General features: G+C 38.4%; 1 protein-coding gene across 7 annotated transcripts in view; it reads right to left on the bottom strand.

Annotated features, from left to right (window-relative positions):
* Positions 1-24,702, bottom strand: part of UVRAG (UV radiation resistance associated) — a 295,043-nt gene that overhangs the window by 110,438 nt on the left and 159,903 nt on the right. For all 7 annotated transcript variants that reach the window (XM_023538911.2, XM_023538913.2, XM_064288716.1 and 4 more), the window contains one exon: positions 18,912-19,077. In XM_023538911.2, coding sequence (XP_023394679.2) covers positions 18,912-19,077 — 166 coding nt within the window. The remainder of the gene's footprint in view (positions 1-18,911; positions 19,078-24,702) is intronic.

Below are 24,702 nucleotides of genomic sequence, written 5' to 3'. Positions count from 1 at the left end.
AGGCTCTGATGTTAGCATATTTTTGCAGTGAGTGAGCACCGGGTTATTCAAGCGTACTATTTTCACTTGAAAAACTAAAAAACTAAGATAGATGTTCTGAACAAAGCAATTTTTATGTTGGTCTTAAAACTTTTTAAAGTCCTTCTAGTCAAATACTGAATCTTTATTCTTGCTTTGTCTTTTTTTTTTTCTTAGTAACTTCATTTTTTTTAAATTGTGGTGAAAACACATGTAGCAAAACATTTGCCATTTCAACATTTCTTACATTTTCACATGTACAATTCAGTGACTCAATTACATTCTTCATGTTGTGCAACCACCTCCATTATCCACTTGCAAATTTTTTCATCACCATTAACAGAAACTGTTTCTCCTAGGCCATGACTCCCTCTTTCTCCCTCCCTCCTATCCCTGGTAACCACTAATAAACTCTGGTCTCTCTACATTTGCCAATTCTAGATATTTCATGTAAGTGGGATCATACAGTACTTATCCTTTTGTGTTGACTGATTTCACTCGACATAATGTTTTCAAGATTCATTCATATTGTAGCGTGTATCAGGACTTCATTTCTATTTATGGCTGAGTAATATTTCACTGCATGTATATACCACATTCCGTTTATCCATTCATCTGTCGATGGACATTTAAGTTGTTTCCTTCTACCTTTTGGCTGCTGTGGCTAGTGGTCCAGGAACATCAGTGTATAAGTATCTGTTTGCGTTCCAGCTTTCAACTCTTTTGGGTATATATCTAAGTGTGAAATTGCTGGGTCATACTGTAACTCAAGGTTTTAACTTTGAGGACCTGCCAAAATGCCAGGTGAAGGAAGCAGTGTTACTGAATAAACATAGGCGTGAAACAAGGTGATTTCTTTACCTCTCAAATTAGATAATGAACTCAAATTACAAAATATGCTCACTTTCTTAGTCTGTATCTGTTTTATAAAAACATCTCGCATTCAGTCTATTCCTATGATAGACACTCAGTAAACAGTATTTACAGAACTGATTTTAAACTGATCATTCTTTTGAAAAGAGAAAACCTTTGTTGTTGTTGTTGTTCATTACTATATTCCCAAGACCTAGAACAATGGTTTTGACACAGCAGGCTAACTAAACATTTGATTAATAAATCAATAGGTGAGCAGGCTCATTTGTGCATTTGTAATTCTAATACCATGAACTATAATTTGAATTAGCATTTAAAAATACAAACTTGAGTTAAAAGTCTATTCCAAGTTGCATACTAGGAAGACGGGGTAGGTTCTGATAAAAATGATACAAAATGGGGAAGGAAATTTCTTTCAGTGAAGTGTGACCAACCTATATTTTCTTAGAAAGGAGCTCAACCTATTATTTTCCCCTAGAAATCTCTGAGGGAAAAAAACACGCTATTTACCAAATTCCTTTTTAACTTACTTATGAACTTCCAATTTCGTAATTTATGCAGAAACCACAAAAAATACAGAAACCAGAAGGTAATAAAAGAAATTCTTCCAACTCTCTCACAGAACCCTATTTAGCAAATTCAGTATTAGAAGGTGACTTCTAAAAAAGCTTTTCCTCTAACAACAAACTTTCTGAAAGCCAGAAATGACAAAATTATGCTATGCACATTCAAAAATAAATATTCCCTCTACGGAATATCTTACAACAGAAGTTTTCTCCATAAATTCATTCATCTTTACATATTTAAGAGAGTTTAAGAACAGGTGTCAATCAAACTCCAAGAGACCTGCCATTTCTCATTAGCTTACCAGCTTTATATTTATACATATTAAAATAATAAAATACTCCAGTTGCTTATTGGTGTGTTTAATTAACTTGCAGCAGTAAATTCCTATAACTAACTACAGGTAACACTTCTGCTATTTCATTACTAGACTTTCTACATCATGAACCTGGGAGCCGTCATTTATATTAATGGAAATTACTAACAAGCAACGTGGGAAGAATTAATTCTTTTGTAAGCCTTTTAAAAAAGGTTTCCAATAATACAAACGAGTAGCACTCAAAATTCTGGGCATTATTAACGACAACCTTTGCTGAAAAGGAAATATGGAGAATGCTACTATATTTTTAAAACCAATCAAGAAGCAAAAATTGGTATAAGAAAATACACCGATTATGAGACAAGGTAACCACTCACATCAACACTGTGTTAACAATGAGAAAGGAATGAGAAGCCACATACAGTGAGACATGTATTCTAGTCTTAAAGAGAGGAGACTTCAAAAAAATTAAAAGTGCTGCGCAGTGATGGAAACTACGGAAGGGCCAATACAAAAGGACAGAACGCTTAAAAAAAAATTAAATACTAGCAATATAACTGTGAATAATTCCAGTAAAGGAAAACTGAGGTAACCAAGAGGTAATTTATTTAACTATGTATATACACACAATAAATATTCGTAAAAAGCTTCACTAGTATATAACCAGGAGTGGGGTTATGTCGAGCAGGGTTTGTGTGGATTTAACTGTGTTGTCAAATTGCCCGCTGATACAGATGAATGGTTGAAATTCTCACAAGCAGAGGATGAGAGTTCCTTTTCCTCTACATATTCACCAAATTTGGTTTTAAAAATTCTAATTTTTGCCAGTTTGATGGATATAAAATTGTATCTCCTTCTGGTTTTAATTCACATTTTCCTAACTACTAGTGAGGCTGAGTATCTCATCGGACTTTCAGGGTTTTTTCTTCTTAATGGCTTCTTTATATATTATGTCTTTATTTCTACTGGATTGATTGCTCTTTTCTTATTGATAAGTAAAGGTTATTTGTATATTCTGAATATTAATCCTTGGTTAATGTCTGTGATACAAATCATTTCTCTGGATCTGCAGCTTGCCTTTTTCATTTGCTTTATGTTTTCTTTTGTTATGCAAGTGTTTGTTTTAATGAAGTCAAATTTATGGATTGTTTCTCTTAGGTCAGTAGTTTTTGGTGACTTATTTTAGAAATCCTTCACTAAGCTAAGGACCTTTAGAATTCTAGAAGCCCGTGAGTCTTAATTCTACTGGCATGAAATAAAATCAGTTTAGATAAAAAAAAAAAAAAAAAATCCTTCACTAAGCTAGAAAAAAAAAAAAAAGCTAAGGACCTTTAGAATTCTAGAAGCCCATGAGTCTTATTTCTAGGGCATGAAATAAAATCAGTTAAGTTTAGATAGAACTGGAAAAATATTATGTAGTGACTACTAGGAAACCCTGGTGGTATAGTGGTTAAGTGCTACGGCTGCTAACCAAAGGATCAGCAGTTCGAATCCACCAGGCGCTCCTTGGAAACTCTCTGGGGCAGTTCTACTCTGTCCTATAGGGTCCGACTATGAGTCGGAATCGACTTGACGGCACTGGGTTTGGTTTTTTTGGTTAGTGACTACTATGTTCATTTATTCAGTGTACAAATATCTACTGAGTATTATCATTTACATGAATTCTCTCTTTTATTCTTCACATTTCTGTAAAGCTATTATCTTCATTTTTCAGATTAGTGCATTGCGGCTACAGAGATGAAGTAAACTGGTTCAAAGTACGCCTAATGCCAAAGTTCTTTCAGAAGAGTAAATGGGAAAGGTGTTTTCTCCCTTTCTAAGTTAGAATATGCAATTTTCACTACCTAAAAGCCAATCCATTTTATCTGTTAGAAATTATATGTGAAAACAACTACATGTTTATGACAAATTAATCTTTTATTTATTATAACTAATCTGTGATCCAAAACTATTACTATGTGCCGAATAAAGGAATAAATATTAATTACTTGAAGTTAATAATCTTTGAGAGTGATTTTAATTTTTACATAGACTAAAGATTAATATAGAAGCTTACATTATCTTTCTTTTATCTATGCCTAAAAGCGAGCAGCTGAGCGACTTGTAGTGAATTCACTTATCAGGCAGGGTGAGGAACAAGAAGCTCTGGTCAATGGAGAGATGTCATTTCTATTTTGTGCATATGTATAAGAGCTCAGCTACTAACTGAAAGACTGGTAGTTCGAATCTACCCAGAAACACCATGGAAGAAAGGCCTGGAGATCTACTTCCAAAAGATTACAGCCATTAAAAATGCTATGGAGCACAGCTCTGCTATGAAACACTTGGATCGCCATGAGTCGGAATCTACATGAAGGCATAAAAGGCTTTTTTTTTTTTTTTTAACATGCCATCGGGTAGATTAGAGCTGGCCCATAGGGTTTCCAAGGCTGTAACCTTTATGGAAGCAGACTGCCACACCTTTCTCCCGTGGAGTGGCTGATGGGTTCAAACTGCCAGCCTCTTGGTTAGCAGTCAAGCACTTACCCACGGTACCACCAGAGCTTCTTTTCCATAGAGACTATCACCAAGAAAACCCTATGGAGCAGTTCTACTCTAACATATGGGGTTGGAATCAACTTGACGACAACGGGTTTGGGTTTTTTTTTTGTTTTGCTTTCTGTTACATCTAGTCTTTGTCTGGATAGCTCCTAATCCTCTTCCATACTCAGGAGCTCAGATGTTTAGGGGCCATCTCCGCAACCATCCCTTTGCTAGCTACCCCCAACCCAATCCTATGCTGATCTCTAACACAGCCTTATCATGGTAAGTTAAGATTGTCTGCTGACATGCTGTCCATCTTCAATGCCAGCTTAGCAGCTGAGTAATTTTACTTGTGTGGTGCCTAGTATGTACTAGTCCTTAACACATGGCTTGACTTTCTTGTGATATACATAACCTGCTCTGTTGACTCAGGTTATAATTTAACTCTCTTGTAATTTATCTAAGCCCTGATGGTGCAGTGGTTAAGTGCTAGGCTGCTAACTGAAAGTTCAGCAGTTCAAACCTACTAGCTGCTCCATGGGAGAAAGATGTGGCAGTCTGCTTCCATAAAGATTACAGCCTTGGAAACCCTATGGGGTGGCTCTACTCTGTCCTATAGAGTCACTAGGAGTCAAAATTGACTCGATGGCAATGGGTTAGGTTTTTGTTTTGTGACCTAACTATATATGAATTATCCTATCAGTTTTTCATTTTCAAGGAATTAAAGAAGAAAAACACCATTAAAATTACTTTGGTAATTTAATCTGATTCAGGAGTTACTTTTGGTGATCATCCTTATTAACTGTAAATTATCATAGTTGAGAGGTATAAAAATACGGCAGTCAACAGAACTTTCTGGTTAAAAGAGTAACAAATTTATTTTACAATGATACTGTTATCTAAGACATCTATGTTATCCTCAGAAAACTGTCTAGAGAATAATTATAATAAGATGCTTTGGGGAAGTTAATTTCACTTCTACCTAAAAATAGCTTTCTTCCTCATTCACAGTTGTATAAAACCAAAAAAAAAAAAAAAACAAACCCATGGCTGTCGAGTCAATTCCAACTCATAGCAACCCTATAAAAAACCCTATAGGGCAGAGTAAACCACCCCACAGGGCTTCCAAGGAGTGGCTGGTGGATTTGAACTGCCAACCTTTTGGTTAGGAGTCGAGCTCTTAACCACTGTGCCAACAGAGCTCCCACAGATATAGCTACTATTTATTTCTTCATAAAATCAAAACATCCCATAAACATCTATTCTAAACCCTCTGGCTTGACATAATTATCCTCCTCTCCTCCATTCTTTACCTATCAAAAAATCAAACAATGGAAAATTAAGGGAAAGAATTGTGCTACATTCAATGCAATACCAAAAAAAAGTCTTATTTAGTAAAGTAAATGATTAATTTTTATTAGAATCCAAAGCTTCTATGCAGTCGTATGATAAATATTAACAGGTACTACAAAAGGCCAGTTCATGGACTATATGGAAAAGTCACTAATGTTCTGGGGATCTGCAAAGAAACACTGGTCTCACATATTCTAATAATGTAACAATCTTTAACCCATGACAAACCTCCCCACAAAGCATTTCATTGAACTTCTATCCTAATTTGAGTACACTGCAAACCAGAAAAGCAGTAAGTTCAGGTTGGGGTCACATGTCAGAGTCATCTGGTTTTCTTTCTTATCCCACTGTCCCATTACATTACTGTATTTTAATTTAGTTGGTTGCAGAAAGCTGAGATGACAATAATGCTAGAGAAGACTTCCCAGTCCAGATAATAACATCAGCACTATAAAAGCACACTTCATTAAAACAACACACACAACAATGTACTTCCAAGGGTCGGTGATGAAATAGTTGAATTACTCTTGACTCATTTTCCACATTTCCTTTCTCTCAGTGGAATGCCTAATCTTCACAAGGTGTTCATTTCCTGTCTCACCCAGGCATCACCTTCTACATTTTTATTTTAGTGATCTCTCCTGCCTGAATTTCCATGGGAATTCCTCATTTTAAAACATGTTCTTTGCTCTCACCCCTGAACACAACCCCATCAGCACTGCTGCCTGTGCCTGGGATTACAGCACACACAGAAGGTAATAGCTTGCCATGGTCCTTTGGGGCTCTCTGAAATAACTGTCCTGGCCAGAGCATCTAGACTTAAAACTGTGGGCTATGCTATGGAGTGTCAGATTACCTAATAGCATTTGCAAAAACTGAACATCCTTTTTGCTCTGTTCTCTCAATTTATTGAGTGTCTACATAATACATGGCTCTCTGCAAGGCATGGAAGAAAGTTTAAACATGACTAAGATGCAGCTTCTATACTGAAAATATTTCAGACAAGAATAACACAACTAATACACCACCTGTATCGCTGGGCTGTTGTTAAAATTCAATGAATATATATGAAAGCACTTCATTTTTAAGATGCTATGTGTACAGAGTTGTTACTAGGGTTACAAAGGGCTATGAGAATACACTAAACTATCAGGAATCAAGCAAGAGTTTATGAGGAAGTTCTAGATAATAAGGCAAAGGCTTATGTACAACCACAACTATGACTTTAGAAATGAAAACGGAGAACATTGCAGGTAAACAGAATAGCATGGACAGTGAGTACAGAGGTGGGAAATAACGTGATGTGTTTGGAAGATAGCCAATTGTTGTCTGACTGAAGCACAGGATATGAACAGGGAGCGAACTGGAGATAAGATGGAGAAGGTAAGGAGGAGGCCAGGCTGGGAACTATTTAGTTTGAACATGCTCTATACCTCCTTTTAAGAATAGAGGCTTAAGCATTCACTTACCAACAGTTTCCCAGGATACAGATACTTGTTTGAATCATTAGTGAATATTAGGCAGTAAACTCTTCTGCAGAGTTAAAGTAAAAACGTGCCCCTGCACTCTGGGACACCTCACTAGTCCTAAGCATTTACACCACAAGATGATGTACCTTTTGGTATTATTACAAAAGGAAATACAGCACTATGCCACTGGGTTGGATTGTTAATTTTTACTCATCTTTTATTAGGCCCATCCTTCCTTCTAGCACCTAGAATCAGCAAACCATTTACACAGCTGCCGGGAATTCACGCTGCAAAGCTCAACATGTGCGTAATAGTAGTTGTAAAGTTTTGTTAAGCATCTTCTGCGTGCCAGGCATGGTGCTTCATTTAATACTCACAATACCCTCGCGGTATTGGGATTATACCCGGAGAATCAAGATTAGGAGAGAACGGCATTTCCACAGACACTCAGCAAGGAGAGGTGAAGCCAACATGACTCCAAAGCCTCAAGTATTTGGAAATAAAAAACAAAAACAAATTCCACTAAGTTTAAACTGAAGCAAGAGAGGAGAAAAGACATTTTACATTGTACTTTTTAGAGAAAAAACAAATGTCAGGTGAACTAACTGATCATTGAGATTCAAATAATTAATATTTTCAATGGAAAAGATGCTGTTTATCATACAGGGTTCACATCACAGTATTTTTCAACTTCCTTAGATCAGAAAAAAGGGTACTTCAACCTCAAAAACAGAGCTATTTTGATAAGCACACTTCTTCCATCTCCTATGAGTTTGTTTATAATTGGCATACCACCTTCTGGGCTTGCCTTTCCTCAGTGGGCCTTATCAAAGTGAAAACTAAGCCAAACCAAACCCGTGGCCTTCGAGTCAATTCCAACTCATAGCAAAGCTGTAGGACAGGGTAGAACTGCTCCTTAGGGTTTTTGAGGCTGTAATCTTTATGGAATCAAACTGCTGCATCTTTCCCCCAAGGAGCGGCTGCTGGGTTTGAACCACTAATCTTTCAGTTAGCTGCCAAGTGCTTCACCACCGCGCCACCAGGTCTCCGTTATCAAAGTGAATGCTTAGTTAACTTGTTGTATGACCTTATTTCATCTTTCAAACTGTTTTTCCATTTCTGGAATGACAGATTGAATCAAATGATCTAATACTCTGGCACTATATGGCTGGAAAAAGCCATATAATTCTGCATGGAGACATACTTTCAAAAATCTTTATTTCTGTTCCATAAGGTACCCCCTTACCCAAAAACCAAACCCACTGCCGTTCAGTCGATTTCGAGTCATAGTGACCCTATAGGACAGAGTAGAACTGCCCCATAGAGTTTCCAAGGAGTGCCTGGCAGATTTGTACCACCGACCCTTTGGTTAGCAGTTGTAGCACTTAACAACTACGCCACCAGGGTTCCTCGATGTACCCTTAGGTAATTAAAACGGAGTTGAACTACAGATATATGGGAAAGTTTTCAGATAAACGAAGATTTCTTAACGTAGGTCAAATTCCTATAATCAAGTGGAAAAAAATAGTACGTCATTCAATTTAGTAATAACGTTGTTGTTGTATGCCATCGAGTCGATTCTGACTCATAGCTACCGTACATGACAGAGTAGAACTGCCCCACAGTTTCCCAGGCTGAAATCTTTACAGAAACAGATAACCAGGGCTTTTCTCCCACAGAGCCGCTGGTAGTTTTGAACCACCGACCTTTTGGTTAGCAGCAGAGCGCTTAACCATTGTGCCGCCAGGGCTCCTTTCAATAATATTAGTCACCCTGAGATATATTTGTTTGATTATACCTTTAAGTTGCACAGCAAGGAAAAATAGAAAAGTAAAGCATTTCATCTACTCTTTCCCACTGCCTCAAGTCATCATGTTCTTTTTCCAATTTAAAGGTTTGAGGTCTGGGTCTACTAAATACTTCAAATGCCAGCATCTGAGCAATAAACTATAACAAGATGAAAAGTTATAAGAAATGTTCTAATTTATAGGATACTCAGTAGAAACGTTAAAATAAAAGCCATAGCACTTAAGCCTATAACCACTGAATTTAATTGGACGCCATGAAAAGTAAACAGATGCTAATTTAGTGAAAACAGCAATCATTTCTGAACTTTCTGCCTTAAAACAGCTTGATTAACAAACAGAAGCTGAAATTTTTTTATAGGAAGGGATCTATAATTCTTAATATAAGTTGTTGTCAACAAGTGTATAAGTATGCCTAAAGCAGGTAATAACAGAAATAAGGAGTCAGAACTATAGCAGTCAGAAAACTAGAGCTCTGGAATTTTCATTTATGTTTTTAATATAAGCTTTATACCAAAATCTCAAGTGCCAGTCCCTATTTCTACAGAACATTTACTATTTATTCAAATAATCTTCAAAGTATTCTAATTGTTCAAGGAGAGAATTAGAAAAAATTCTCATTCTTTTATTTATTCAACAAGTTAGCGCAGCTAGGCCAAAAAGTAGGCCTCAGGGATACAGAGATAAGGACTCGGTTTGTTCATGACTACTCTGTAAACTCCTTTGTCTCTTCTTGCAGAATGCAACCTACTTACACTGAGGGGAAGCTCAAAAATTCTCTAGATTTGTCTTATGTGGCTGCAAGGAAAAAAAAGACAAGTCACGAGGCTTAGAAGCCTGTCTGGCCAGCCCTTTATACGTAAGAATGCATGACCGCCTTTTGCACCTGGTCACAAAAAAGGTGGTAGATCATTAAAACAGACTGTTTCCATCTCCTGAAAATCAGATGCACATGCAATGACTATGATCTGGGTCCAATATTATCTGATTTTGGACATATCACAATGGTTTTGTACTCTAGAATTTCGGTCTCTAAAACAAATCGGAATCAATCAGATAAAAAAAGGCAATTCCTGGGGTTTTAGTCAGGATCTTCCACAGAAATGCACTTAAGTACACAAAAATCAGGAAAATAGGAAAAGCAGCATTAAGTATTCTAGGTTCCAAAAATTCCATTACAGAAAAATATCTGACCATTTTTTAGAGAATTATAAAAGCCTTGTCCTGGATAGGCCAAGAAGTTTCAACAGTGCCTGCCAATGACACCATCCCCTATTTCTCCTTCTGAGGAAAAAAAGAAAAAGAAAAACCTCAGACTGCTTTTATGGCTGGAAAAAGCCATATTCTCTGACAAGCTAGGTCCTAGCTCAATGACTGTTTCACTAATCTATTCTGAATGTATTATCTACTAGACAAGTAGCACAGTAACTAACAAACTTCATTTCAAAAATCACTTTAAAACCTACTTTTCAGTCCTCAGTGAAAGCAGCAGCGAGGAGGAAAAGAACATTGCAGCTGAACTCTGGTTACATTCCTTTGTGTTTTGTGGGCTGAGCCTCAAAGTGAAAAGCAAAAAGATTTCAGAGTTTCCCTTTACAGTGTGCAGGTGCACAACGAATGGCTTAGTCCAGGCATCAGTCCAGACTAGTGTTTCAAACAGAGCAGACAAAGGAAAAAAACAGGGATTTTTTTTTTTTTTTTTTTTTCCAGCAAAACTGGCCAAATAGGGCTTTGAACTCTAATATCTCACATGCCAGATGAGGCAGGTAATCAGAGAGGGCAGGGGTGGAGGATTCTTAGGGTTATTACACTAAGTATAATTTGTCCAATGAGTCATTCAATTCCCATTTTCCATCTCCCATGAAGAACTGATCCCATCTAATACCCTGAAAAAGTTTACAACAAAACTGACAGGCTCAGGAGAAAAGAAAGCCATGTCTAATCTGCTCTTTCAGTGAACTGAGTGGCTGATTCAAACAACTAGAAAATTAATATATGTGTTTTTATTTATATATTTATTGATGTATCTATGCTGTTCCAAAAAGGATTTGAAGTCCTTTACAAAAACGCAGTCAGATAAGATATTTAATAGTTCATTAAATCTAAGACACCATTTGTTGTGAAATCCATCAATAACTTATGAGTGACTAAGAAAGGATGAATGCGACTGATCGTCATATGACATGCCATTAACTGTAAGCTGCATCTCATTTTTAGCAATATTTAAATGTCAAAAGTGTGCATATCGGAATCAATAAAATACATGTTTCAACAAAAGGGGGTTAGACAGAGATAGAATATAAGGTTAATTCGCAAGAATGCAATTCCCATGGTTCTCCTGGTTGCCAAAGGAAAAAGGGTAACAGACCCACCTAAACCTAGCTGGCCTTCCCAGCTTGCTTGGGGGATCAATCAACAGGTCACTGATTGCACTCACACTGGGGCATACTACGCAAAGTTGCCCATGTTATACTACTCCTTTACAAATTAAAACTCCCAACTGATTTGGAGAAAGAGTGTTGTTTTGATGGACACTCCCCCTTCAAGTTCCCAAAGCGATTTTCCTACATAGCTAACATTTCACATCAAATCATCACGCAGAGATTTGATAAAAATGCAGACAGACACTAAATTTCATTAATACAGCAGCTAAGACAGGTCAGGGACCATTTTCCAAATCACTACAAGGTGATCTTTCTCAAGTACACATCTAGTCATGGTAATCTCTTTATCCTATATAAGTAAAGCTTTCCATTGCTGAAAAACAAAATAAACTAACTTTAGTGACATCACTGAAAGCTGAGGAGTAGGCAGCACCATAAATCTATCCCTCTACAGAAATATTGGAAAATCAACCAAAAGCTGTGAGAATCAACTTTTCATAACTCTGAAAAAAAAATAGTAAAATTTTACAGCAACCAAGTGAATGCTGAATCAAGAAAAAGGCAACTTAGAAACATGAGGAAAGCTTTGAAGCTTTTTACTTGCCCTTGACCACCCTGCTTTCCCCGCTTGGTGGAGGTCTTGAAGACTGCGGCCTGAAGTCTCAGTGTGGCAGCGTGATCCTGGTTCTAGAGCAGACCTTGTCCACAAAGGATTATAGTTGTCTGTTCTAACCGGTCTTGGGGGATACCTGAAGAACTGACACAGGTGCTTGCCTTTGTTTCACTTAACTCAGGGAAGAAAAGCAGACACTCAGAGAGCATTTCTTGAAAACACAGTAAGGCAAATGAAGGACCCACTGATGCCTGGAGCAAAAGGTTACAATTGAGGCAAACAACACAATGCCAAAAGTCTGGAAATAAAGCTAGGGAGAATTTCTTTGGGAAACGAGGGCATTCAAAAGTGTTTGTACATACTGGGGAATTTTAAAAGCCACAAACCAAAACCAAAAACATGGCCGTCGAGTCGATTCCGATTCATAGCGGCCCTATAGGACAGAGTAGAACTGCTCCATAGAGTTTCCAAGGAGCACCTGGCGGATTTGAACTGCCACCTCTTGGTTAGCAGCTATAGCACTTAACCACTACGCCACCAGGGTTTCCAAGCCACACACAGGCTAAAAAAATACCTGAAAAGATCATAAGTGTTCACCTTTGGTGGCTGATCCCTAGACTCTGCACAACCAGAGGTAAAGACTAATGTAGAGCTCTGAACTTCCTGGCTAAGTAGAACTGCAAGAACCCCAAACAGTCAGAACAATTTTGAAAGAGAAAAACAAAGTTGGAAGATGACACAAACTTCCTGATTTCAAAACTTACTACAAAGTTACAGTAGTCAAAACAGTCAAAACTGGCATAAGGACAGACATATAGACCAGTAGAACAGAGAGTCCAAAAATAAGTCCATACATCTATGGTCATTTGATTTTCAACAAGTGTGACATGACCAGTAACGGGGAAAGAAGCCTTTTCAACAGGTAGTGCTGGGATAACTAGATCTCCATATGCAGCAGAATGAAGTTGGACCCCTATTTCACACTTATCTAACAAAGGTCTAGTATCTATTACTATATAAAGAAATCTTATAACTCAACAACAAAAAGAAGAACCACCCAAACAGACCAATTAAAACATGGGCAGAGGCCGGCTACCATCAATGACTACCCTGACAGGGAAGACCAACAGAGCCCCTGATGGTGCAGGAGAAAAGCGGAGTGCAGAACTCAAATTCTAGTAAAAAGACCAGACTTAGTGGTCTGGTTGAGTCTGGAGGAACCCCAGAAAACATGGGCCCTGGACACTCTGTTAACCAAGAACTAAAACCATCCCCAAAGCCAACTCTTCAGACAAAGGATAGACTGAACTATAAGACATAAAATGACACTCATGGAGAGTATGCTTCTTAGTTCTAGCAGATACATAAGATTGGGCAGCTCCTGTCTGAAGGCTAGAAGAGAAGGCGGAAAGAGATAAGAGCTGGTTGAATGGACACAGGAAATGCAGAGCAGAAAGGAGGAATGTGAGGTCACATTATAGAGATAGAAACTAGGGTCACGTAACAATGTGTGTATAAATTTTTGTATGAGAAACTAACTAGACCTGTAAACTTCAACCTAAAGCACAGAAAGAAAAAAAAAAAAAAAAAAGGGCAAAGGGCTTTCATACACAAGCACATGAAAAGATGCTCAACATCATTAGTCAATAAACCAAAAAATCAAACCTGATGCAGTTGAGGTGATTCAGACTCATAGCAACCCTACAGAACAGAGTAGAATTGCCCTGTAGGGTTTCCAAGGAGTGGCTGGTGGGTTTGAACTTCTGACCTTTGGGTTAGCAGCCAAGCTCTTAACCACTGTGCCACCAGGGCTCCCATTAGTCATTAACCAAACCTGTTGCTGTCAAGGAGATCTCAACTTATCGTGACCCTACAGGACAGAGCAGAACTGCCCCACAGAGTTTCCAAGGAGCTCCTGGTGGATTCCAACTGCCAACCTTTTGGTTAGTTCCATTAGTCATCAGGGAATTGCAAATCAAAAGAACAATTAGATACCACTTCACCCCTACTGGAGGCCTGCCAAAAGATCAGTGCTGGGCTGGAAAGGGAAACCCTGGTGGCATAATGGTTAAGAGCTACAGCTGCTAACCATAAGGTAAAACCCACCCAGTGCCGTCGAGAAAGGTAGGCAGTTTGAATTTACCAGGTGCTCCTCGGAAACTCTATGGGGTAGTTCTACCCTGTCCTATAGGGTCGCTGTGAGTTGGAAACGACTCCACAGAGACGGGTTTGGTTTTTTGGGGGGCTGGAAGGAAGCAGGGGACTGTGGAAGCTCAGAGAAGGCACCTAACAGCCTGAAGGAAAGTGAGATCAAGGAAGAATTATCTGAGGACCTGAAATAACTCTTTAAAAGACAGAGAGGAATCAGGCTCTGGTGGTAGGGAGTAGGTAAAAGGCATTTCAGGTTGAGAGAACATTTTGTGCAAAACGCTGGAGGCAAGGGGAAGTAAAGTGCCTTGGGGAGCTGGAGGAAGTTCAGCATGGCTGGAGGGCAGGGTGAAACTGGGAGGGAAGGCAGGAGCCAGACTGCCAAGGGCTATAAGCCAGCCCAGAAACAGGATGGATTTGGAAGCAAGAGAAGCCACTGGCAGGTTTTAATCAGAATGACATGGTCAGGCCTACCTTTGGGAAGACTTTTTTGGCTGCAAACTGGAGGTGGTTTGGGGGATGGCTTAAGACAGACTTGGGATGGAATATGTGGAACCTCACTTCACATGCATGCAAAAGCTGGACGATGAATAAAGAATACCAAAGAAGAATTGATACCTTTGAATTATGGCATTGGTGAAGAATACTGAATATATACCATGGACTGCCAGAAGAATGAACAAATCTATCTTGGAAGAAGTGCAGCCTGATTGCTCCTTAGATGCAAAGATGGCGAGACTGTATCTCACATACTTTGGACATGTTATCAGGATGGATCAGTCCCTGGAGAAGGACATCACGCTTAGTAGAGGTCAGCGAAAAAGAGGCAGACCCTCAATGACATGGACTGACACATTGGCTGCAATAATGGGCTCAAGTATAACAATGATTTTGAGGATGGCACAGGACCGGGCAGTGTTTTGTTCAGTTGTACATAGGGTCCCTATGAGTCAGAACTGATCCAATGGCACCTAGCAACAACAACACCCCCACTAGGATGGCTATGATCAGAAAAACAAAAAACAGCCAGTGTTGATGAGGATGTGAAGAAACTGGAAACCTCATCCATTGCTCGGGGGAACGTAAAACGGTGCAGACTCTGTAGAAAACAGTTTGGTGGTTCCTCAAAAAGTTAAACAGAGAATTACCATATAACCCAGCAATTCTACTCCTAAGTATATACCCAAATAACTGAAAACAGGTACTCCAACAAATACTCGTACAAGGATGTTCATGGCAGCACTAGTCATAATAGTGAAGAGGTGGAAACAATTCAAATATCCATCAACAGGTGAATGGATAAACAGGATATGGTATATACATACAACAGAATATTACATAGCCATAAAAAGGAATGAAGTACTGATACATGCTACCATGTAGATGCACCTCAAAAACATACTAAATGTAAGAAACCAGACACAAAGGCTACATATTTATGATTCTATTTATATGAAATAGCCACAAGAGGTAAATCCAGAGACAAAAAGCAGATTGGTGGTTGCCAGAGCCTGGGGTGACTGGAGAGTAGGAAGTGACTTCTTAACAGGTATAAGGTTTTCTTTGGGGGGGTGATGAAACTCTTTTGTGACTTGATAGAGGGGGTGGTTGCCCAACATTGTGATTGTACTAAATGCCACTGACTTGTAACTTTAAAATTATTAAGTTTATGTTATGTGAATTTCATCTCAAAATATAAAATCTATATTCTCTGTTGTCAAACATAAATTTCAGGCTCTGTTTAAATTCCTTTGAATTTGAAAAAAAAAAAAAAACTTGGATTATACATTAATCAATGCTTTTGGAAAAGGCACTGATTTATTTAAACTGTACATGTGCTAGCTGCCTTCACCCCTAAGCTGAGAATAACGGTTCTACCAGATACAATGCTACATTCGTCCACTGCTGCCTACCTCTCCTGCCCTTTCTCTTTCTACACTCCACTTTGCCTCCTAAACTACAGTGATACTGAATTGCTTCCAATTTCCTGAATATGTTGGGGGGTAGTTCATTTATTTACAACCATGAACACAACACTCTCATGACCTAGAACAGTGGTTCACAAACCTGACCGTGTATTAGAACTGCTTGATGAGCTTTTAAGAAAAAACCAATTACTTACCCCTATTTATTTTTCTTTTACTAATGGAATCAGAATCTCTGGAGGAGAGACTAGAAATCTGGGGGCCAGAAGCTTATTTTTAAAGGCTCCCATGTTGACTCTAATGTACAGCCATAAAACCTGAAACTTGTTGCTGCCGAGACCATTTCCACTCATAGCGACTGTCATGAATTGAATTGTGCCCCCTTCAAAATATCTGTCAACTTGGTTAGGTCATGATTCCCAGTATTGTATGATTGTCTACCATTTTGTCATCTGATGTGATTTCCCTATGTGTTGTAAATCCTATCACTATGATGTAATGAGATGGATTAGTAGCAGTTATATTGATGAGATATCTACAAGATTAGATAGAGTCTTAAGCCAATCTCTTTTGAAATATAGAAGAGGGAAGTAGGTAGAGACATGAGGACCTCATACCACCAAGAAAGCAGTGCCAGGAGCAGAGCCCGTCCTTTGGACCCGGGGTTCCTGTGTGAAGAAGCTCCTAGTCCAGGGGAAGATTGATGAGAAGGACCTTCCTCCAGAGCCAACAGAGAGAGAAAGTCTTCCCCTGAAGCTGATGCCCTGAATTTGTACTTCTACCTTACTAGACTGTGAGAAAATAAATTTCTCTTTGTTTAAGCCATCCATTTGCAGTATTTCTGTTATAGCAGCACTAGATGACTTAGATAGCTACCCTGCAGGACAGAGTAAAACTGCCCCACAGGGTTTCCAAAGCTAATAATCTTTATGGAAGCAGACTGTCACATCTTCCTCCTGCAGAGAGGCTGGTAGGTTCCAACCAGCGACCTTCTGGTTAGCAGCCACACACTTTAACCACTGCACCACCAGTCAGGGTCGAGAATAACTTAACATAGAATACTCTACATCCACTTCCCTTTAGCAAAACGCAGTATTTTGTAAACTCCAATCACTCATGGATCAGTTTTGGAAAGTTTTATTTTCTAGAAGTCTAGCCTGTTCATTTGAATTTTCAAATTTATTAGCATATCTTTTTATAAGTATATATCTGTAGTGAAGGAAGCCCTGGTGGTACAGTGGTTAAAACACTCAGCTGTAAACCAAAAGGTTGGTGGTTTGAACTCACCAGCCCCTCTGTGGCAGAAAGAAAGACCGTTCTGTGGCAGTCTGCTTCTGTAAAGATTTACAGACATGGAAGCTCTATGGGGCAGTTCTACTCTGTACTGTAGGGTCGCTGTGAGTCAAAATCAGCTCGACAGTAGTGGGTAGTAGTTTTTTTTATATGTGTAGTGAAGTCTTTTTTTTTTTTCATTCCTCATACTGGTAATTTCTTCTTCTCTCTTCTGTTTCTAAATTAGTCCTCCTACGGGCTTTTTCTAGTTGTTTCAATGACTATGACTTCTACTTTTATTATTTTTTCCATTGTACAGCTCTCCATTTAATGTTTGCTATTATGTTTATTGGAAACCCTGGTGGCATAGTGGTTAAGTGCTGCAGCTGCTAACCAAAATGTCGGCAGTTCAAATCCATCAGTTGCACCTTGGAAGCTCTATGGGGTAGTTCTACTCTGTTCTATAGGGTCACTATGAGTCAGAATCGACTCAACAGCAACGGGTTTGGTTTGGTTTTGGTATTTTCTTTATTATTTCCTTCCTTCTACTTGCCTAGGGCTTAGCTTACTGTTCTTTCTCTGGTTTCTTCAGATGGACACTTAATTGATTAATTTTTAAATCTTCCTATTATTCCAATATGTGCACTTAAGAAAAACCTGCTGCCGTCGAGTCGATTCTGACTCATAGTGGCCCTATAGGACAGAGTAGAACTGCCACATAGGGTTTTTAAGGAACACCTGGTGGGCTTGAACTGCCGACTTTTTGGTTAGCAGCCACAGCTCTTAACCACTACGCCACCAGCATTTCCAAATATATGCACTTAAGGGTATACACTTCCCTCTGACCACAGATTTAGCTGCACCTCACAAGTTTTGATAACTATATTCTCATTATCATTCAATTAAAAATAATTTTAAATTTACATTATGGTTTCTTCCTTGACCTATAGGTTAAAAGTATATTGTTTAATATACACATAGTTGGGGATTTTATTATTGATTTCTAGTAAATTCCACTTCAAGATTGGAAAAAGAAAGAAGCATGCAGAGACACTGGGGACCTCATACCACCAAGAAAGCAGCACCAGGAGCAGACCAAATCCTTTGGACCTGGGGTCCCTGAGCCTGAGAAGCTCCCCTCGACCAGGGGAAGATTGAGGACAAGGACCTTCCTCCAGAGCTGACAGAGAGAGAAAGCCTTCCCCTGGAGTTGATGCCCTGAATTTGGACTTTTAGCCTACTTTACTGTGAGCAAATAAATTTCTCTTTGTTAATGTCATCCACTTGTAGTATTTCTGTTACGGCAGCACTAGATATCCAAGACAAACCTTTTTCCCATTTCCTGGTTTGTTCACTTGTGGACTAGCAGGTAGCAAGTACTACATGAATATTTGTAGAGTATATGTGTTCCAAAAAGGTGAAAAGAAAGCAAATTAGACTTAAATGAGTCAATTTTGCTATCATGAGTAATTTTTGGAAGCGACGAAGATGAACAACTAAAATCTAAATGAATGACTACATTCTATTTAAAAGAATGTAGCACAAAGGTTAAATAAAATTGCTACAACTTAGGCCATATTTTATATTTTTAATATCTCACGTTTCATATTGGCTTGATGTTAAAAGCATGAAAAAAGATACTTACTCTCTCTCCTTTTCAGTCAGCTTGTCATTAATATTATCTTTGATTGTTGATCTAGATCCCTTATGAACTATAGGATATCTGAGGGGCACTTGTAGGAAAAAGGAAATCATGGAGACCAAATGTGCAGTGTAACCAAGGGCAACAGCAATGCTTCCATCATCTTTTGCTGTAAATTACAAGCAGAGAAGAAAACAATTATTTAACTTATACATGTAACTATGAGATAATAAATTTTAAAAAGAGGTTTTATAAGAAATAAATGGTAAATAAAATATTAATCACTTATCTAATTATATATGAATTTTATACAAATCTAAGCACATTAACAACCCTTGGAATTTCACCTACTAGATTTCAAAATTATTTCCCAGTAACTAATGTGATGCGATGAACATTTGATATATATCTTAAGAAAAAGTTTCTAGAACGTTTAAATATCTATTTCTTTCTCCTCAGCATTTTTAAAGGGACAAATAATGAGTCTATCACATGATGTGAAAACCAGTTTTGGGGGTTTAAACATAATGCACTATATACGCATTATACATTTTATTCATTAACAGCTTTCTAGGCAATACGGTACAACACTATCAATTCTGAAGTGAAGCGAAATAGCGTAACACCTCTTTATGGGGTATGCTCTTGATATTGGTAAAGACAATTTGCATAACTAAGTTTACGAAGTTTGAGAAAGGATAAGAGGAAAAATGTTTCCTATTCATGCAATTTAGGTGGAGGCAACTCTCGGGAAGAATGTATGTACCCTAACAGACAGAACATGCAGCTTCTAAGAAGCCACAGATAATTACACTTCAAAATCCCCATTCAGATTTCTGCCACCACCTACCGGGTGACAAGTGATCATTCAGGTACTCACAATTGTGAGTAATGAGACAAAAAGTTTTCAGCTTTCCCTGGGAGAAAGGAAAAATTAACTGCTTGGTATATACAGTACTCCCAAAATATTCTACAGTGTACGTGCACTTGCGCGCACACACTCACCCACCCACCCCGCCCCCCAACACACCCTTTCTCTTTCCTCTCTTGCTCAAAAAAATTTAACATGTGATCTGTAATACCCTAGCTGGACAGAGAAGGGCTGAAATGATCAAGATGACCTTGGCTGGACTATTTCCCGCTTCTGAGGGTAGTATTTTTTAAATTCCTCTTATATATTTGTACCTGCTTGTCTAAGCCCTAACTTTTTATGGCAGGAATATCACTACAGCCATCCCTTCCTCAGTGAATTCTCCATCCTTGACTACTATAGAACACCCTTGATTTCTCTTTGATCATTCTATAAAAGCTGGTAACCTTTAAAACTTTTATTCTGCCAGGAATTGTCCACAGTACTTTATATGTGACAGTTACTAATTCACCAACAGTTACTAAACTGGGCACCTTATATATGCTATTTCATTCATTTTACAGATGAAGAAACTAAGGCTCGAAGAGGTTAAGGAACTTGTCCAAAACAATACAACTAGTAAATAGGTTGGCCCGACGCCAAAGACTCTGTCCTTAACCATTCTACCATACTGTCTCAGAACTTGACTGTGGAATACATAATGTTATAACTTGGGAAACTAGAATGTCTCAAGCATATAACACATGTGTAATACCTTAGTTTCTTTATACTGTTTTAGTAAGGGCAAAGAACACATGACAAAGTCGGTGAGTCCTCTGTGATTTGTAACATGCTTGACAGAGAATAGGCTCTCAACTAATGTCTCCTGTTGGTAAACAGACTCACTCAAAACAAACTCATGAAAAATCAAACAGCATTCACTTCAAATAACTGCCGAGTCAGGCCCTAAATGACTAGAGTCCTAATTATCTTTAGAGAACATGTACTCTTGCCCCAAGTTCCACCCAAGTACCTTAAGTACTGCTACAACATTTTATTTCTATTGAAACCTGTAAATTATACTACCTTTGGGACTAAAAGTACTTTACATTAAGATCTCTTATAAATTCATCATCATATAATGTTAAAGCTAAGAGAAACCTTAGAAGTCACTGAATCTGACCCTATAAATTTAGAGATGAGGCAAATGAGATTTAAGGGGGTATAAATGGCTTGGTCAAAGCCACATAAATAGAAATCATGAGTGACGAAACAAGCGGGAGAATTATGTCTACAACCCAGCTCCTTATCTATCCCTGGAGTCACAGCTGGGACTGTTACTTCCTTCAGAGGTTGCTGAATCCTGCCTCCTGCTTTCTGTAAAGAATAGGGCTTATCAAATTCAAAATATTCCTAACAGTAAAAGGACTTAGTCTTCAAGAACTTTCGTTTGAGGGGAGAGGGAAGATGGAGAGGTGCTTACGGTTTGTACCTCCTGTTTGTGCTTTATACTAAGCTTTTCCTTTCCTATATGACCTGACAGAAAAGGATTTGAAAACTTCCAGAAAGCAGCAACAGGCCTCATAATTAGCATTCCAAACGGGTCAAATGCAAGCTATATTTTTAAAAATCTTTCTAATGCTAAGCCCTCACACATCTACCTTTTTCTCCATATTACTAAAGAAGTGATACTATAAAACTATATTTGCTTATTTTGATGATACATCCACATCTCTATTTCAAAGAGCAAAAATTGGTCTTCTAACATCACCTCCCCCAATGATCAAAACAATTTTATTTTGATTTAAAGATAAAAATGCATCTCTGAAAGAAGCCTGCACATGGAAATCAGAAACCAAAAAGAAATAGCAAAAAACTGAAAATTGGATAATATTGGAGTTCAGCTTTGATTCAGGTTATTCACACTCAACATAAGACTCCCTGCTCCACCAATTAAAAATCCTAGATAGTTTCCCACTCTAGGCCACAGTGCTCAGTCATAGCCTCACTATTAAACACGGTGGTGTTGGATTTCCAATATTGAGGCTTTATATTAAAAAGCATTTTAAAAGGACCACGGGTGAAACATTACAGGGCCCAAGGGTATTCCAACACCCTCAAAAGGAAAACCACCTCCTGGTAGGGAAGTCACTTTCATCACCCCAAGACCACTGAACCTCCAGTGGGAAAATGTGAGCTCATGTGGTTAATTATGGCTATTGCTGGCCATGCAACCTCACATGTCACATTCTGTTGCCAATCACTTTAGCTAAAAAGCCAAAAGGTTTAAGGTTTCCAGCATTCTGAGATCTGAAAGACTTTTTACCTGCCAAAGCCAAAACCTGGCTCTCTGGGGTGTGCTTTTCCAGTAAGCATTGATGACGTTCCTAACACCTAATTTTTTTTTTTTTTTTTTTAATGCAGAGCAGGGGTTTGTGTTCCTTATGCTACTCTGGGGGTTAAAAGGTCACAGATAATTTTGTTGGCGAGAAGAAGTTGGGGGGGGTGGGAAGGGGCAGGGAAAAACACGAATGAACTATAAGACTCAGGTAAGTGAAAAAGATCCTACTTCTAACAATGTTTTAAGAAGTTTAAAGACAAAACAAAAACCCAAAGTTTCCTCATAATAAATATTTTTTTAATTTATGTTTTGAATATAGGTTGCCACTCAGGGCTGCAGCTTTTGTGTAATTTTTATGACAATAAATCCCACAAACACACAATGGCCATTTAAAACACCATAAATTAATTCAAATGTCCCTTTGATTTGTATGTTGGAAAACTATTAATATTCAAATGCATCCAAGTACAATAAGTGATCTAAAAGCTCTTACCATCCTGCCTTCCCAATCACTGAGGCAGCTGATTTGATAAGGAACCAAGCACCCACTGATCCAGACAGGACAAAATATTTAAGATTCTAATCACTGCCACAGCATCTATGGATTGAATCATTCCTTGTTCTCAATGAGACACTGTTTGACATATGGGCTCTCCTTTCCAAGAAATCATGCCTGCATAAAGGGATACAGACACAGAAGGAAATCTGGGTCTCATTACCACAAAAGGCTCTCATGTTATGGATTACTTAAAAATACACACGCATACACTTTTTTTTTTTTTAAGCCAAATGTGTCGGTCAATGAACTTGGAAGAATATTCTTCACTGGACAACTTTCTCTGGTTGCGTCCAGGTATCCTTGGCATACTCTAACAATAACTTACCCATTTAGAAAAGGACAAGAAAAGTTGGACCACTATGGTGAAGTTTGCCAAACATGGAATATAAAGACTATGCCAGCAAAGTATCGTGAATATTATAGAATAACCAGAATGCAGCTGCTACAGAACACTAAAAAGTTGTCAGAAGTTTGGTAGAGGGCATTCAAAACAAGGAAGAAAACTGGGATATGACAGTCATAATATGGATCTCAGAATCAAACAGACAAAGGATGATTTTAGCTCTGCCGCAACTGATATGCCTCTGGAAAACTTAACTAATCTGAGTCTCAGTTTCCTTGTTTTTTAAAAAAAATAAAGTAATAAATGTGACAGGATTGTGCATGATAGTTCATGTTTCTTTATTTCTGATCACCCAACCTAAAATGTCCTCTTGCCCTTCTTTAGTCAGGGGAAAACTATTTCATCTTGAAAGACCGTTCAGGTATCATCTTCTCTATAAAGTCTTCTGATTCTATCCAAATAGAACTGATGATCCCCACTTCTTTGAGTTAAACTTCTAAGTCCTTAACACATAGCATGAATTCAATAAATATTTCTTGATCGACTTGATTACAAGTCTGATGCCCTCAAATGGACTGTAATCTCATTGAGGTAGGATCAATGTCTTAATCATCTTTGTATATCCTCAGCACCTGGCACAGTAGAGGACATATGGAGAGCAGGCAATACATTTAGTAAATGGAAGTGCCTTGCAGAATGCTAACGTAAGATTTTAAAGTCTAATACTACCATACGTGCTTTCAAAAATTTCTGGTTCCTAGGAGCCGTGGGGAGTGAACAGGGCCTGTTATGGACTGAATTGTGCCCCCTACCCCCGAAAAGATATGTTGAAGTCCTAACCCCAAGTACCTGTGAATGTGACCTTATTTGGAAATTTGCTGATGTAATCAAGTTAGTATGAAGTCATTAGAGTGGACCCTAATCCAATATGACTGGTGTCCTTACAAGAAGAGAAGAGACACAGACACACAGGGAGAATGTCATGTGAAGACGAAGCCAGAGGCTGGAATGATATATTTATAACCAAGGATTGCCCGCAACCACCAGAAACTAGGAAGAGTCAAGGGTGGATACTTCCCTAGAGCCTTTAAAGAGAGCAGGGACTGCTGGTATCTTGATTTTGGACTGCCAGCTCCCAGTATTGTGAGAGAGTAAAATTCTGCGGTTTTTAAACCACTCAATTTGTGGTGACTTGTTTTAGCAGCCTGGAAACTAACACATGGCCCTGAAGTAAAGTTAAACATTTATTTCATTTTATCTCCAATTTTAATTTTCAGCAACTGCATTAAAAAGCTACAGTAACTTAATAAATGGTAGGGTGAATGTATTCAGCTTGTTGGGAATGCCAAGTGCAGAGAGCTATGAAAGCTATGACAACTAGGAAACACGCACTCCAAAGAAACCATAAATAGAATCAAGAAACACCACAGACCAGCACTCACTGATATTCCTACTTCCCTAATGCCTCCCTTCAAATCAATAAATCACCTCCTGTCACACCTCCCCCCCCTTCCTGAAGCCCTTTGGGGGTTTCTCACTCCACTTAGAATAAAATATAAGCTTCCTTCTATAGCCTCAAGGTCCTGGCTGACCTCTCCCACCTCCTCTGATACAGCTCTTCCCCTTGCTCGCTATGCTCCAGCCACACAGGTCTGGTTTTTTTTTTTTTTTTTGCTTCCTTCCTTCCATCTTTTCTTCCTT

This window comes from Loxodonta africana, chromosome 7 (genome assembly GCF_030014295.1).
Source record: "Loxodonta africana isolate mLoxAfr1 chromosome 7, mLoxAfr1.hap2, whole genome shotgun sequence".
NCBI lineage: Eukaryota > Metazoa > Chordata > Mammalia > Proboscidea > Elephantidae > Loxodonta > Loxodonta africana.
Note: the sequence above shows the minus strand (reverse complement) of the source record. Positions and strands in the feature narration are given on the sequence as shown.